Below are 18,240 nucleotides of genomic sequence, written 5' to 3' on the forward strand. Positions count from 1 at the left end.
AGGACAGTCCACTTGGGAAAAAATATTCATTCCCTTCTTCCAGACATCGGTCTGAATACTTCTGCCGTTTAAAAAAAAATACTTTCATAAGTTTTTGCACAGCATTGAGTGCTTTGCAGAAGCCATGTACAGGTATTTAGCAGTGATTACAGAGCAGCAATCTAATCAAGAGGTTCATTAAGCAGGCTGGCTGGGAGAGCAAAGTTCAAGGGGCTTACAATTGTTAAATTATGGCCTTGGAGTTATTCCATGCGTCATTAGAACTAATAATAAATAGTGTTCTGTTTTTGAGAAAGATTTATGTAGTTCTCAGCCTGTACTTGTGCTGAGGAGAATTCTAAGTGCCCTTCATATTCTTGCTGTGGATTAAGATCCATATTAGACAGTCATTTACAGCCTTATTATTACAAATTCTTTGCTAAAAATTATCAGAAGTTGAAAAGCTCTATGACTAGTACTCAATCTGTGGAAGATTGTAGAAAATTTCCCTCTGCTTTCCAGGAGAGGCAAATCCAAGGAAATGGAATCTGACAAGGCAGGGCAGCACATAATCTGGCACATGGATGTTCTTGGCTGCTGTCATTCTATGAAGTCCTTGACATTCAGCCACTGGCATATTTTTCACAGCTCCAGTCACAATCATAGAACTCCGCACCCCCATTCCCATTGATCTCCACATGAGTCTAGTACAAGACCCAACATAACTTGTGGACAACTCATGTACAGTGCAATAGTCAGCCAGCAGAGCGATCCGCATGTTCAAATGGCAACCTTCATCACTCACCCAGTATGGGTAAGTCAGGATAATTAAATTCTTTACTGTTCCACTCATACTTGGAGTAATAACGGCACAGAGGGAGGCCATTCAGCCCACCAAGTACATGCTGGTTCACTGGGAATGAACAAATTTCTCTATGCGACTGATCGTTCCATTAAAGTGATAGGTTCTATAGTTTAAAGAGTCTTTCCACCAGCTCTCTGGATGATTTGATAGTCCCATCTTCCCAATAGCATTCCTTTGCTTTCTGTCAATGACATCGAAGGAAAGTGAATGCTTCTGACTCCCAGGTCTGATGATATCCCACAGCAGGACAGCCATGAACAGAGCCTTCGCCCTTAGAGCAGCAGGTTTTCTGAAGGCCTAGGTTGAGCAGGCCTCATCGGCTTCACATAACCCCCGGAATTTATTATGCACGCCACTGCTTATTAACTTCACCATGAATGAAGAAACTAAAGTATGCTCCCAAACAATTTAACGTGAACCACCCAGAGTTCATTTATTTTATTGGTTTCCAATCTGCTACAAGTCAAGAAAGTCATTTATCAGTAGGTAAAGATTTTGTCAAAAGATATCACCTGACCTGACACCCATTTCCCACGGCGATTGAAGGTTGCTCCGTCGTCTGTTGACAACTCAAATGGTACCCTTCCATTTTCATACAGCAATGGTGAGATGCAGTGGGCCCTCCTTTCATTATCAACATAACCTTTGGTAAGAAGTTCTGACTTGAACCTGAAATGGATAGTGTTGGTGTTTAATCCAATTGAAATATACATCAGACAGGACCTTTCAATGAATTTGGGAGTCATAAGCTTAGAGTCTTTAACTCTGTACCACAAATATTATCATACAAAGGCAGAGAGTACAGATGCTTCAGGACTGATAACCACAAGCTACATAAAGATAGAGCCAAAACTTTCTAAAGCTCACACATGAAATTAAAACAGCCTGTCTACTTGCTATTGGGATCTGCTGTGGCACAGTTGGTAACACTCTTGCCTCTGATGTCAGAAAGTGAGAGTTCAAGTCTCACTCTAGCAGAGCATAAATATCAAGCTTGGTGCTCCTGTGTAGAATTGAGGGAATACTGCACTGTCAGAAGTTCTGCCTTTTGGATGGGATGTTAAACTGAGGCCCTGTCTGTCCACTCAGGTGGATGCAAAAATGGGGTGTCCAACCTTTTTGCCAGGGATAGGCACTGCCATGTTGCACCACGGACATTTGACAAAACTATTGAATCAGCCACAGACATGGGGCAATTAATCTATATATAAAATGTACAGCCAATTTAATGCCATCAAAACACAATCCTATTTAAAACACATTTCTCCCTATAAATAAAGTAGCTAAGCATACAAATATCAATGGAGAACAGCATAACTGTATTAGCTAGCTAGCAAGCAAAACAGTATGCAATGCCAATGCAAATTACTTTTGGTGACACAATAGAACTAGCTACAACATGTCACGGGATGGCAGATGGACCTTATTGGATGACCTTTGTGGATTCACGCTGTGTCAGGAATGCAAATTCATCCAATAAGCCATAAAACTCAAGGAGAGGATTGTTATTGAGTTTATTGAGGTGAGGCAGTAGAAAAATCAGCAATAGGAAGACAGACCATTTCTCACACTGCTAATGTCATGAGACAATTTAACCCGTGGTCAATGTTTGTGCAACTTCTACACCTGCCTGTCATATGTGAAAAAAAACAGGGCCGGTATCTCCAAAGCAGGGGAATTTTATAGGATGGAGCAGATAGTACTTCAGAAGAGTCATGTAAAACAGAAAAGCAGAGTGGGACAGGAAGGGACAGAGAGATTAACAGTAGGTAGCCAAGACTAGTTTATTCTTCTTGACAGGCTGCTAAACTAGGTCTTAGATTCTACAGTACAGAAACAACAGAATCTCTCAAGGACAAAATGTCATTTGCTCACCAAACCTGGTGACAAAATTATATAAACATAATTACAAATAAAGAGTGCCCTTCAGTTCCTCCAATAACGTGATTCTCTTAAATTCACTATGTCTATATCTCAGTCTATCACTGTCGATTCTGAATCAGCTCTGACAAGATAATTATTAAAAACCTTTTCTGCCAGAATTTGAGTGGTTGTTACTGCATGTATTATTCAATTACAAAACGTTTAGTCACTATCTGTAAGATCGTACTCCAGACTAACCAATTTATGTCCAAACCAGATCTCTTACCTGTTGGCAAAGGTGCATTCTCTCTCTGTCTCTGTACCCCACCCTCACTCTCTCTCACTCTCTCTCTTTCTCCCCTTCTCACTTTCTCTCTGACGATTGCTGGGAGTGGGAACAGCATTTTTGAACTTTGGACAGCTTCGTCGTTTTCCAGCGGATTTTTAAAAAAGTTTGGAACCCGCCGGAAAACCACGAATCTGGCGGAAGTTCAAAAGCATTGTTCTGTTTCAGCACCTGTCAGCTGTGAATCTGACACTTGCAATTTTCATCCGTGAAATTACCAGTCACGGACCCCAAAATTGTTTGCCATGGACATTGGTGTCCGTGTACGGACACGTTGCCGACCCCTAAGTTTTGTGTGAGTGGCCACATTACAAATTTTGTCTACATATGGGGGAGAAAATTCAGAAGGATAAAGGCACTCGAAGTTTGTTTTAATATTAATCAAAGCAACACAAGTGTGCATTTTTGTGAACAAGCTTTAAATGAGAAGACTAATTTATTAATTTTTTAAAATTTATTTGGGGGTGTGGGCGTCACTGGCTTAACCAGCATTTATTGCCCAACCCTAATTGCCCATGCCCTTACTATGTTGAACAATAATTGTGAGATACCTGGCATTGTTTTTGCTTGCACAAGTAGACATTATCTGCCCGCACACCTGATGTAGCAATGCAGAGTATTCCAGATAGATGCCCATCTGTCATGAGTGATCATGATCGTGCTCTGTCGCTCCCCCCCTCTCTCTGTCTGTCTCTCTCTATATTGGAATGGCCGAGTACAGTTTTCATCTGCGGGCCAGACTCTGGCCTGTGGACCATATGTCGGACAACCCTGACGTAAAAGATCCCATTTTGAAGAACAGCAGGGGAGTTATCCCCAGTATCCTGGTCAATATTTATCTCGCAAATCAACATCACAAAAAAAAGGATGATCTGTTCATTATCACATTGCTATTTGTGGGAGCTTGCTATGCGCAAATTGGCTGCCTCGTTTCCTACATTACAACAGTGACTGCACTTCAAAAGTATTTTATTGGGATATTCTGTGGTTGAAAGGTGCTATATAAATGCAACTCTTTCCTTCTTTTTATAACAAGTATCAGGGAGTGACCACTGATTACAGATCTGCTCCTCTGACAGTACAACACTTTATCTGAACGCCTTATTTATAATACTACATTGAAAACTCTATCTGCAGAATGACTTCCAATGGCTCAGAACATAAGTACCCAGCCTGATATTCTGCTGAGCTTTACAGGAAGGTCCGAGGATCGATCATACTGAAAAGACTGATCTCAGCCAAGATGACAGTTTGGGCGCTATAACTGATCTCAGTGCCCGTGTGCTGAAGCTTGCATGTGGACACTGGTGAGGGCAAGATTGGATGTGGCTGTGGTGTCCCTACATGGTCATATAATCTACTATCACTCTCTCTCTGGCCAGAGAATAGATATTTACACAGGGCAACAGAGGGCTGACACACATTCCACTGTGGATTCTTGCCTTCGACCGACAATGGAGAAAACTGAGAAAAAAAAGTACTCCCCAAATTTAACCCCCTTCCAAACCTGATGTGAATGGAGCATGTGGAGTGGGGCTTTATATCGCAACAGCACCCTAACCATAACATTAGAGGTTGCATGCAACACCCTTACCATAGGCAGGTGAGGGCCTCATAAATATTCGAAATGTTCTGGTCACAAATAGACTAGAAATCGTTTTTAAAAGTTTCCACAGGTCCAGACGACTATGTGGGACGTGAACTGTAACAGTTACTGTTACAATGCAGCCGATATGAAATTGCAGCAGTGTAAAAAACTACTTCCACCACGTATCTCACAGTGCTTCTTTAAACTCAATTCAGACAACTTCAACACCAACTCAAAGCCCGAGTTCTGTGTCAATGCAAAGCAACAGCTACTTTGCATCAAGGGGATGTGCGAGGCAAGTTTTTTACAGAGGGTGGTGAGTGCCTGGAACTTGCTGCCAGGGGAGGTGGTGGAAGCAGATACGATAGCGACGTTTAAGAGACATCTTGACAATTATATGAATAGGAAGGGAATAGAGGGATATGGGCCCCAGAAGTGCAAAAGGTGTTAGTTTCGGCAGGCATCAAGATCGGCGCAGGCTTGGAGGGCCGAATGGCCTGTTCCTGTGCTGCACTGTTCTTTGTTCTTTTTGTTGTTCTTACTCTGTGTAGGATAACTGGCCTGCAATTTTGCAGCAATGCCTTTTGAAAATGGGTAGGAAAATAAAGTGATCTAAATTAGACAGCCCAAATAAACAGCGAATTGGAACGGACAGTGGGAAATGAAAATCAGGCAATTTCTATAATGGCGGGCACATCTGCAACATCCGTTTTACACCTGGAGGCAAAGTGGATAAAAATTGAGTAGACTAATCCAGGCTGTACATCCCACTTGTAAATGGTTGAAAATCTACCCTGATAATTAGAGATTCAGCAGTCTGATCCAGGCTGTAAATTCAATTTGTACACTCAACATTTTATCAAAGTGCACATCATGGAAACATCACTTTATTTAAATATATATTAAAATTATCAATGCACTAGTCTCTGGATTAAAAGAAAAATTGGCAATGTTTCTATAGCATATTCAGAGTAAAGCACATTGCTGTTTTATAACAGGGAGATAATCCTTATGTAGACAGGGTGCTTACTAACTACATTAGAGACTCACTTGCAGACTATCCTGTCTTCAGCATTAAATGTTGTGTTAATGATGACAAAATCTGCTCCTCCCATTAAGGTTCCTGATTGAGGAGATACCCGGAGGCAGAATTCCGAGTAATCTGGGCAACACGTTTCCAATGATTCGCAAGTCACATGACAGGAACATTTAGCCAGGTTTTCTCCACAACTGTTTTCACATGAAGCCTGCGCATCTAGAAATTAAAAATAAAACAGACTCTAATTTTGCTCATTGGTCACATGTTCAAGATTTAATCATATACTTCCAAGTCAGCCATGATCTAATTGAATGGTAGAACGGCTCAAGGGGTTGAAGGACCTGTTCCTATGGCACTGTCCCCAATTAGAAGACAATTCTTCCAATCGCTGTAGTGCTTTCTATACCACATGCAATAGTGACTATCTTTCTTTCAGTTTTAAAGAATGGAATACCTAGTTTCTGATGGAGTAACTTGCACTCATCGGAATAAAAATCCATCAGAACAGCAGTAAAATGTCACACAGTAAGCATATCAATTGAGTAATATAGTCATGATTTTGCTCAGTGCTCTCATTCTTGGCATCTCACTTATTCATGCTGCTAATTGCCTCCATCTTGAAATATAAGGTGTGTACAGTTGCTCCACCTCTTGGTGTGTGATGTGTAAATTGGCATATTAAGGAAATGCTAAGTTACAAAGTGAATGAGATCTTCTTAATACTGAAACCCATCGGCTGCACAAAAAGCATGAGTTTGTAAAGGGCATAACTCTTAAAGTGAGCATACAACACCCCCTTTCTTTCCAAAGATAAGTCTCGTATGCTACAAGTAAAAACACATAAAATTGGATGATATAAAAATTAGTTATACAGAGATAGAGATTATAAAATTTACACGTATAATGATAGGAATTGTGAAATTCATGAGTGCAGAAGCTTAAGAGTCCATATATTGTCTCGGTGGTTTGACAACTCTTCCAGCTCTTGTTATGGTATAATCTTCTGGGGATGTGGATTTCACCCTTGGCTGTTTTGGATTTGCAGGCATGTTGTCGATGTCTTGGTTGATGTCCTGTTGTTTAGTCACACCCTCATTGTCAGAGTGTGTTCTTTCGAATCAGCTGTGCACAATTGGAGTATTGCACACTTCCCTTAATTGGCTTTGGTTCCTCCTCAACACTTCTCTATTAGATGTTGTCATCTTGTAGGACCTAGGTTCACTGCATACTTTAGATACCTCTGCAGGTAACCATGTTATTATTGTGGGGTGTATGACCCTGACCTTTTGTCCTATGTATAGTTGAGGTAGTTCCACCCCTGCATGTTGGTCATGCACCATCTTCATTCTCCCTTGTTTCGCAAGTAGTGTCTCCTGCATCTCGGAGAATTTGGACAGATGATGGCTTGGCAGAATCATTCGTACTTGTCTGATAAATGTGATCTCTGCTGGTGACGGTAGCCCATATCCATAGGTGTAGCTCTGAGGTGTAACAGGGCAACACAAAAATTTTGTTTTGTTGTCCTACACTTCAGGACAAGTGATTTAACTGTGCGAACCATTCGCTCAGCAAGACCGTTAGATCTAGGGTAGTACAGTGAGGATGTCACATGGTTTATGCCCCATTTGGCACACATATCCCTGAAAGGTCTGCCTTTATACTGTGGTTCATTGTCAGAAATAATTTCTTCAGACTGAATATGGCACTCGATGTATCTGCAACAACCACGCTTGAAATGTCTTTTACCTATCTGTCAATTGGAAATTTGCAGAAATAATCAGTGACTAAGATAAAGGCGTCTCCATTCACGGTATATCTCATGAGGGTGTTAGAGGTTCTTTACGTTATTGTGGCTAGTGGCTCTGGCACGGTTCGCACATTGTTGGTCAGGGGCTGCAAGAAATACAGAATTAGTTACAAACTGCTGGAATTGTTTGTGACCTGTAGTAACCTGGAGCTCAGACACTGGCCTGTGCTGGTAAAAACCAGTTTGAACTAACTAATTTATGTGACAAGACAAAGGAGCGATCACATGAAAAGAGCCTTATTTGGACACGGTGTGATACCGGGGTCTTTGGGCCTGGGCCAATTAGGAGAAGATGCGAACGAGGTGAGCAGGCTTAAACCAACCAGAAAGATACAGCTCAGTTTTGGAGAGATAAGAAAGAGAATAAGAAGAGAGCTTTTTGGGCATAGAGCCAGCAATAAACTCCGGAGATCAACCATCGTGGAAGTGGAAGACCCTGCGTGAGCAACGCGGCGACGACGTAAAAGAGAGAGAGAACAGAACGCCTGGCCAGCGTTAACTCTCCCTTTTTCGGGTATTATCCTTTGTTTTCTGTGACTAGGTCAGGAAAGGTCAGAGGAACCTAGTGGGTGTGCTTATCAATTCTAGCTAGCTTTGTTATTAACTGTATAACTCAGTTTGAGTTGCATGCTTTTGTCTAATTAAGTGTATAAGCCTTATTCTTACATTGTACAACAACGTGAATAAAGTAAATTGATAGTTAAAGAAAGGACTGAGTTTCCTCCTCATTGTACTAAGCCATTAACTGTAGCTGTAGATTAAGTGGAGAGTGGCTCTCCTGTATCCCGATATCCCAAACACCCAGCCTGAGCCTGAATTAAGAGGACTTAGTCCCACATGACGGCCAGGATCAAGTGGGTGCAGGGAATAAAGGGGCCAAGGGGAAGTTGACTCCGCACCACAGTTTACAACATCCTCACTAACCTTTTGATGTTTTTAGTTTTAGAGATACAGCACTGAAACAGGCCCTTCGGCCCACCGAGTCTGTGCCGACCATCAACCACCCATTTATACTAATCCTATACTAATCCCATATTCCTACCACATCCCCACCTGTCCCTATATTTCCCTACCACCTACCTATACTAGGGGCAATTTATAATGGCCAATTTACCTACCAACCTGCAAGTCTTTTGGCTGTGGGAGGAAACCGGAGCACCCAGGGAAAACCCACGCAGACACAGGGAGAACTTGCAAACTCCACACAGGCAGTACCCAGAATTGAACCCGGGTCGCTGGAGCTGTGAGGCTACGGTGCGCCACTGTGCCACCCAGATGTCCCTGTTGATCCCTGGCCGATAAACAATGTCTTGAGCCAGTCACCTTGTTCGCTGTATACCCATATGGCTTTAGAGAAGTTGTGACGAGATGTCCTGTTGGAACAATTGGGCACAATCACTTGTTTTCCCTTGACGGTGATGTCTCTCGAGATACTAAGTTCATCTCTATAAGGCCAAAAGCATCTGAGGATTTCTGGCATCTCTTTTATCATATCAGACCGACCTTCTATGATGACTCTCCACAGTGCCTTCAGTTGTGGGTCATTGGCTGTTTCTGATTGCAATTGGTCACATTTGTGCTGACCAAAATGCAATAAATTGATTTTGAGCACATCTTCCACCTCGATGTCCATGCTGTCCACTTGTAGATCCAGTGGAACTTCATCATTCTTGTTCGGATTTGGCAATCTGCTCCGCATAGCCAAAGTGACCTTTCTGGTACCCGGTTTGTAGCAGATGTCGAAGTTGTACACCTGCAATTTCACCAAGAGTCGCTGTAGTCAAGGTGGTGTGCTTGTCAATGATTTGTGCCGGATCATCTCCAGTGGTTTGTGGTTGGTTTCCACAGTGAACTGCTTACCAAACAGGCAGGTGTGGAACCTTGTGATCCCAAACACCAGAGCAAGTGTTTCATGCTCCATGTTTGAGTAATTGGATTGTGCTGAGGATAAACTTTTGGATCCGAATGCAATTGGTTTGCCATCCTGAAGGATGCATGCTCCTAGCCCTTTCTGTGAGGCATCAAATTCCAGGATTGTCTTCTTCCTTGGATCATAGTACTGCAGGGTGTAGGTTTCTGCTGACAATGCTTGTTTGAGAAACTCAAACATATGCTGATGGTCATCCTGACATACAAATGGTACGTCTTTCTTTAAGAGCTCTCTCAGTGATGATGGTTTGTCAGAAAAATTTGGAATGTATGATGCTAGGAAGTTGAAAAATCCAAGATATCTCTGCAGATCTTCTTTGTCTTGTGGCGTGGGCATATGCCTCACTTTTTTGATTTTGCCTGGGTCAGGACAGATTCCACAACCTGAATAGATAGAGCCAAAGAAAGTGATCTGACTTACATTCAACTGCCACTTCTTGTTGTTAAAAATGAGCCCTTCACAACGAGCTACTGCCATCAGTGAATGAAGATTTCGATCATGCTCTTTTTTGGTTTTGCCCATTACCGCAATATCATTGGCAATGCAGAAACATCCAGGCACGTTTTCTATAATTCTGACCATATGCTGTTGAAACAGATCTTGACTGACAGATAAGCCGAAGGGTAGTCTCTGGAAGCAATATCTTCCACATGGTGTTCTGAAAGTGGTGACTTCTTGAGATTCCTTAGCTAGGTGTATCGGCTAATATCCATGTTTAGCATCCAACTTGGAGAAGAATTTGGTTCCTGTGAACTTGGGATTCAATTCCTCTAGTGTTAGTATCTTGTGGGGGCATCTCTTTATGGAGAGGTTTCAACATCTCAGATCTAGACATACCCTGATTGCTCCATCTGCTCAATGAAGACTTTCTCAGCCTTTTAATTTATGTAGCTTTCTTTCACTCTTTTCAGGAACTTGTTAAGTTTCTTGTTGCTTCAAATTTTCTCTTCTGTTTTCTGTATTGCGTTTCAATTTTGTTTGCTGTTTTACCCATGGTATTCAAGCTTATATCTTGTCTTTTCACTACCACTGCCACCATATCATGAGTTTCTTTGTGTTATCTTAAGCAACACAATGAATTCCAGTTCCTTGAAGATCTCTCGAAGGTTTATTGACAGCTAAACTAGTACATACAATACAGAGCAAACTATATACAGAACTTTTGTCCAGGGTGTTACAATGCAAAGTGCCTGTGGTCTCTAGTCACATGACTACATCTTGGTACTTGGCTCATTAGCATACTGAGTTCTTAAAGGGACATCACTCTTAAAGCGATCATACAATACAGGAGACCCAGCACAAATTTGTTAAGGGCAAACCATATTTGACTAACTTGATTGACTTTTTAATGAGGTAATGGAGAGGTTGGATGAGGGGTATATGCAACTTAGAAGTGTAATAAACAGTGAGGAAGATAGTAATATACTTCAAGAAGGCATACATATGGCAGATGAAATTCAATACAGGAAAGTATAAGGTGTTACATTTTGCTCAAAAGAATGAGGAGAGAAAATACATGCTAAATTATACAATTTTAAGGAGGGGACAAGACAAAGAAACCTGGGGGTGCTTGCACTCAAACCTTTGAAGGTGACAGGGCAGGTTAACAAAGCAGTTAATAAAGCAAATGAGATCCTGGGCTTTATAAATAGAGGCATAAAGTACAAAAAACAGGGAATAATGTTCAGCCTGTATTAAACACTAGTTCAGCTCCAGCTGGAGATTTGTGTCCAATTCTGAGTGCGATACTTTAGGGAGGTTGTACAGGCCTTAGAAAGGGTGCAGAGGATGTTACCAGGGATGAGGTACTTCAGTTATGAAGAGAGGCTGGAAAGGTCACAACTGTTCTCCTTAGAACAAAGACGGTTAAGATGTGACCTACTAGAAGTTTTGAAGATGATGAGAGGTTTTGATAGAGTAGATAGACAAAAACTACTCCCTCTGGTGAGTGCGTCAGTAACTAGAGGTCATAGATTTCAAATCATTAGAAAATGATTTAGCAGGAGGAGAAATTTTTCCACTCAGAGTTGTCGGGATCTGATACGTCCTATCGGAAAAGGCAGTGAAAGTTAATTCCAAAGATAATTTTAAAAGGGAGTTGACAGGTACTAGAGGATGAGGAACTTACAGGGTTACAGACAAAAAGGACTAAGCACAACTGCTCTTTCAAAGAGCTAGCACAGACATGAGGGACCGAATGACCTCCTTCGGTGCTGTAAGTTTCTATGATTCTAAGCCTAAGAGGAGATTTGATGAAGGTGTTGAAATTCATGAAGATTTTAGATAGAGGAAATAAAAAGAAACTTTCCAATGGTTCAAGGATTGATTTAAGGTAATTGGCAAAAGAACCAGTGCCAACATGAGAAAAAAATTTTTTATATGAGTGGTTAGTATTTGGAATGCACTGCCTGATAGGGTGGTAGACACAAATTCAATAGGAGCCTTCAAAAGGGATTTGGATAAATGCTTGAAGGAGAAAATGGTACAGGGATATGGAGGAAAAAATGAGGGAGGGGAACTAACTCGATTGCTCTTTGAAAGAGCTGACGCAGAGTCGATGGGCCCAATGGCCTCCTTCTGTGCTGTACTATTCCACGATTTTATGCTGTAACCCACTTGGAACATTCTGAAACATTCCGACAGTCGTTGAGGAAGCAGATGTTTGTAGACCTTGATGCTTCGCCCAAGTATTTCTTTCCATGCATGCACAGCTGTTAATTTTTCTCTCCTGTCCTGAAGGTAGTGACAGACGCTGAGTTACAAGGACTGATTTTAACTTTTAGTGGTGGAGGAAAACAGGCAGCAAACTGCTCACCCCTTCTAAACCCCACCCAATTTTCTTTTCCATTGAAGTTAAAATTGGACAGGGCATATAAGGGGCAACTGATTGGTCGCAATTCATTTTTGTCGCCATGATAACCCCAACTCTCAAAAACTGACATGTAAATGTTTGCCTGTTTTAGAAATTGCCCCAATCCTCTGTTATAGAAACTCCAGCTAAGAAATGGAGGGCGTGAATTTCTTCAGGGTTTCTCCCATTCCCCTGCCATAACTTTGTACGTAAGCTAAGCTGACTTTACGCTGAATTTCCTCTGAAGCTATGGTAGTGGAGTAGAAAATATCCTGAAGAAATTCACAACAAATACAAGGTTTAAATTCCAGTCCCCATTGACCTGTCTGTGTTAGCCTTGTCTCAGAGCCAAAAGGTTCTGAGTTCAACTCCCACACCAAAATATATAATCTACATTGACACTCATTGTACTGAGGGATTGCTGCAGTATCAGAGGTGTCATCTTTCAGATGAGCCATCAGACCTTTCAAGTAAAAAGATCCCTTAAATGGCACTATTTAAAAGAAGAGCAGGGTGTCCTGAAAATATTTATCCCTCAACCTATATCAAACAGTAATACAAAAGCAAAATACTCTGGATGCTGAAAATCTGAAATAAAAACAGAAATTGCAGGAAACACTCAGCAGGTCTGGCAGCAACTGTGGAGAGAGAAACAAAGTTAATGTTTCAGGTTGACGACCTTTCATCCGAATTGGGAAAAGTTAGAAATGTAAGAGATTTTGAGCTAGTGAAAGGGGGGAGGGTGGGAAAAAGAACAAAAGTTGCTGCAGTACATCTTGTAGATGGTGCAGGGAGTGAATGTTTAAGGTGGTGGATGGGATGTCAATCAAGTAGGCTGCTTTGTCCTGGTTGGTGTTGAGTTTCTTGAGTGTTGTTGGAGCTGCACCCATTCCATCACACTCCTGACTTGTGCGAGTAGATGGTGGACAGGCTTTGGGGAGTCAGGAGGTGAGTTACTCGCCATAAAATTCTCAGTCTCCGACCTGCTCTTGTAGCCAGAGTATTTATGTGGCTGGTCTAGTTCAGTTTCTGGTCAATTGTAACCCCCCAGGATTTTGATGGTAGGGGATTCAGCAATGATATAGCTGTTCAAAGCCAAGGGGAAATGGTTAGACTGGTGTTACTCCCAATAATAAATCCCTGCCAACAGATTACAATGTTTGCAGAAATCAACCTGCTTGTGTGCATAGGTGGTTTAGTCTCCAGTTCATATTTGACTTCAAAGCTTCTCTGTTTACCACTGGGCCATATGATGGAAATTGTAAACAAATGCTTTTCAAGAGAATTGCTGAAAATAGAGACATGCTGTCGAAGCTTTTTGTCTTGCACGCATCAGGACAATATGCAAAAATAACCAATGTAATAATCTGCAGTGTGCCAAGAATTATACTGACAACCAATTTAAGATTGTCAGTAGGGCTCGCAGTGTGGTGCATTTGCGCGTACTGGAAGCTACATATGTTCATACACAAAGAACATTGCGCCTGTTTCAGCTTTGTTTCAACAAAATAAGTGACAGCCATTCACTGGCTCATTCCTCATCGCAATGCCTTGACCAATCAGAGTCAAGCTGCCTGGTTTAAATTTCAAACAAGCTTGGCAGTTAATTGTCAGTCACTGTAAACTGGTGCATTCTCCATGGCAACGCCTCTACCAATCAGAGGTCACTTGCCAACCAATCAGCACTTTCTTCTCATGCAGTATAAGTTGTTGTTTTCCCTTACATTGGTTATTCTTGCGTATTGTCCTGATGAGTACAAGACAAAAAGCTTCAACAACATGTCTCTATTTTCAGCAATTTTCAGGTTCTGTACTACCAAACGACTATTTGCTTTTCAAGAGGTTGCACCTCTTAAATATTAACCAGCAGTAACCTTTAGTGCCAAACTTATTGCAAATAAGTAGTAATTTCACCCAAAATTCCATTTCCCAAAGGATATCAATTTACCCAATTTGCTCTCAGAACTTGGGGAATTCTGAGTCTGAGATTACACAGGATACAAACTACAAGCTGTGTAAGTATGGCACCTTTAACATATAAAATTGTCCGAAGGTGCTTCCCAGGTGGAGGGGACAGACTCAAACAGGATTAAGAAGGAGACTAGGGGAGATGGCCAAAAGCACCACTGAAGCGATAGGGGTAGTGAGAGATGTGGAAAAACAAAGGAATTGGTGGAAATTCCAGAACACAGGACAATATGGTTGAAGTCTCTACCATTGATGGTAGAGAGATGCAGGCTGTGTTAGAAAAGTAGGGCTGAAGGAGTTTGAAAAGTTGGGAGGGGTGAGAAGGTGGGCACAAGGATTTTGAAGTCGACGCACTGGGTGATTGGCAGGAAGTGTGGCATTAGCTGACTGGGATTTTGTACTGGACAGGATGTAGGTGGCAGTATTTGTGAAGTGGCAGAATGATCTACATTTAGTAAGACATAGGCCAGAATTTTACCTGTACCAGCGGGTCCGCGGTCCTGGAGGTGGAAGCTGGTGCTGAAGTTGTTCCCGCTCCGTGCTCAGCTGCCACCCCGATCGAGCACTAAGTGACCAACTAGCATCTCGCCGGCGGATTTTTGAATAGAAACAGCGCCACGGGTGGGAAGGTCAGCGTTGGTGGGGGAGGGGCAAAAGCCGAATTAAGGTGCTGACAGCTATTTAAAAAGGGGCTGTCCTGTCACTTAGATACCAGGCTGAGGGGAACAGGAGCTGTCCTGTAACTCCTGTCACTTAAAGGGACGACCCACCGTCATTTTCCATAAAGCCACCTGAGACATTGGAGGACTAGAACCCGCTTGCAGCAATGGCAAAGAGAGCCAACCTCATGGCCCCAAGGTTCACCGATGATTCCCTGTATGTCCTCCTCCAGGCAGCTGAAGCAAGGTGGGAGGTCCACTTCCCACCAGACAGAAGGAGGAGGTCTTCACAGATCACCAAGAAGGCCTGGATGGAGGTTGCTGACGAGGTCAGCAGCCAGGGTGTAGTCAGGAGGGCGTGATACAACTCCACAAGTGGGTCAATGACTTTCTCTGCTCTGCCAGGGTAAGGGATATGTCTTGGTCCTCGTTGCGTTGTACTCATATGGGTGGGTAACCAGGTGTTGATGCTGCAAATTTGAAGCCATCCATCTGGAGTGAATGGCCACATCCCTATTATGGGCCATATGCTGGGCACATCTGAACCGCACAATGGACCAGAAATGTGCCTACCGTACACTTGAATGGCAATGGTCCCAGAGGCAGCATAAAGCACAAGGGATGAGCGGGTGCTCCTTCAAGCCAAGTAAATTAAATGATGGTCATGTGTCCGCACAGGAGAAGAAGGCCCAGAATGCCCATGAGAGGACACGGACTGCTGGCGGTGGGCCAAATCTAGCAATTCTCACCAGTGTGGAGCAGGAGGCTTGCTGGGGAGGACTGTAGGGCACCACCTGAGCGATCCAGACACCTATATCTCATTTTCAGAAGACCTATGGGTCTGCTCTATGGTGACTCTGGTGGTCGCATGGCTCACATTATACCGTTCCTCGGCTTCATTCTGTGGGATCCTCACCAGTGCCATCAGCCATGTCTTCAGCAGGTAACCCCTGTCACCAAGTATCCATCCTTGCAGGCATTCAGGAGGGCTGAATAGTGCTGGCACCTGGGAGTTCTGGAGAATGAATGTGTCGTGACTGCTTCCAGGATAACGAGCACACACCTGTAATATACCCTTATGGTGGTCGCAGACAATTTGCACATTCATTGAGTGGAATCCCTTGCGATTAATGAAGGCCCCTGACTGACCTGTATGTGCTCTATTGGCTACATGCGTGCAGTCAATTACGCCTTGGACCATGGGGAACCCAGCGATGGTGCTGAAGCCTCTGTTCTCTAGGCCTGACTGGCGGAGTCCGTCTTGAACTTGATGAACTGGTTGGCACGGCTGAATATGGCATCAGTTACCACCTTAATGCAATGATGTGATGATGACTGTGAGACTCCACACATGTCTCCAGATGAAGCCTGGAAGGAGTCTGATGCGTAGAGGTTCAGAGCGACTGTTAGCTACAGTGCGACCGACGTTGGATGGCCACCCACACAGTTGGAAGCGACCTCCACTGCCAGCATCTCACACAGAGATGTGACATTCTCCCGTGACAGGCGCAGTCTTCTTCGGCACTGGCGCTCTGACATTTGTAGAAAGCTCAAACACGGGCGGTAGACCCTGACTGCTGGGCAGCCTCGTCTCCTGACAGGTGGTTGCACCCGGGCCACTCTGTCACCTTCTCCTCCTCCCCCATTTTGAGGCTGCACTGTGTCAGTAGGTTGGTGGTTCCCCTGGCCAGTTGTCCTCCTGTCCCCCCTTGGAGCGTAGTCCTCCTCATTAGATATACTGCCTCCAGAGTGGACAATTCCCATTGATGCTGTGCTTCAGAGATGCAATTAGTTCAGGTATTACCAGCCTGCTGTAAGGACAGGCACACACAACCCCCTCCCCTTCACCCAATAAATCAATAATGTTGGGGCCCGACTAGGAGTGACTAACACTCAGATGACCCCTGCAGACCCACCAGAAACAACCCCAAACTTAAAAGTCACGCAAAGAAATATCAATGAACAATGAACCAAAAAAAAGTACCTCAAACTCCTTCATAGAAACACTGCCTGTCGCTCTTTTAAAACTGCCGGGTTCCTGACACGTTCTTCGACTCGTTTTACTGCCGTAAAATTTGACAGCCGGCGTAAAATGGCTGTAGAGTTCTTTATTAATGACCTCAATTGGCCATTAATTGGCTCTAAGTGGATGGCGAGCAGCACCTCGATCTCGCCCGCCGTCCGAACAGAGTAAAATGACGTTTGGGCATCATGACGTCGGGGATCTGACCAGACGTCATCACCCGCCATTTTACGTCTTGGCCACCTCAGAGGACTCTCATTTATATACAGTAAAATTCCAGGCACAGAGTCATTATTGCAACATTTTCATTCAAATTTGAAAGGTAAGTGAAAAAGAGTGATCATAACATGATGAGGAAGGGATGGGAAGAGCAGTCTTGTTGAAGTGAAAAGGCTAAGCTAAGAACCACAGCAGAGAAACATTGGTCCAATAATGCGGCTCTGCGCAGCTGGAGGCTGCGCTACAGAAGTCGGAGGCCCTCTGAGTGGGGTACGTAGAGCTTCCGGCTGCTCTGACAGAGCCCATGCCGTAACCCATGCTGGGAAGGGCACTCACGTACACGTTGCACATGTCCCAGACGCTTCCCAACTACTACTTTGTGATGTCAAATAGCTGTTCCGGCCGATTTGACACACGTATTCCAAACTTGGATTGTGCAGGTCCACTGAACACAATCGTTTGTCACTCAGTAACGAACATGCGTTCCGCTGCAAGAGGGAAACCTCCCCCAGCCGACTCGCATTATTTAAAGGTCTAGCTATCCAACTACAGGTAAGATGATTTACACTAGCTTCTGCTAGTGCAAAGTTTGTGGAAGTACTCGAGTGTTTTTGGAGGTGTTGTTCATTCTGGATTTGGCAGGGATTGTTTCTGCATCCTCATCGGGATTGCAAAGAGTTTAATGACCTTCCCACACAAAGACTGAATATGCGAAATAGGAGCGGGTGTAGACCATAAACCCTTGAGCCTGCTCCACCATTCATTAAGATCACAGCTGATCTTCTGCCAAAACTCCACTTTCCCGCCCGCTCCCCGTATCCCTGATTCCCTGAGAGACCAAAAATCTGTCTACCTCAGGCTTAAATATACTCAACAAAATAAGAGCATATGAAATAGGATATAAGAACATAAGAAATATTCAGCAACTGGTATGGAACTGCAATATGGCAAGGAGACAGAGCAGAGACTGCGGAGCGAGGAAGCTCTGCACGATGCCCTCTGCCATGTTCCATGGCAGTGACAAGAGGCTGCTTGGTAGGCCAACCAATGTACCCAGCATCTCAGTACGCATCCTCATTAGCGATATCCTGTCTGCCAGCCCA

At 43.4% G+C, this 18,240-nt stretch overlaps 1 protein-coding gene across 1 annotated transcript in view; it reads right to left on the minus strand.

Moving 5' to 3' along the window:
* Positions 1–18,240, minus strand: part of susd2 (sushi domain containing 2) — a 140,843-nt gene that overhangs the window by 101,154 nt on the left and 21,449 nt on the right. The window contains exons 2-3 of the mRNA XM_068055197.1: positions 5,692–5,896; positions 1,362–1,513 (exon numbers count right to left, since the gene is read on the minus strand). Of these exons, the coding sequence (XP_067911298.1) occupies positions 1,362–1,513; positions 5,692–5,896 (357 nt within the window). The remainder of the gene's footprint in view (positions 1–1,361; positions 1,514–5,691; positions 5,897–18,240) is intronic.

This window comes from Heterodontus francisci, chromosome 23, assembly GCF_036365525.1.
Source record: "Heterodontus francisci isolate sHetFra1 chromosome 23, sHetFra1.hap1, whole genome shotgun sequence".
Lineage (NCBI taxonomy): Eukaryota > Metazoa > Chordata > Chondrichthyes > Heterodontiformes > Heterodontidae > Heterodontus > Heterodontus francisci.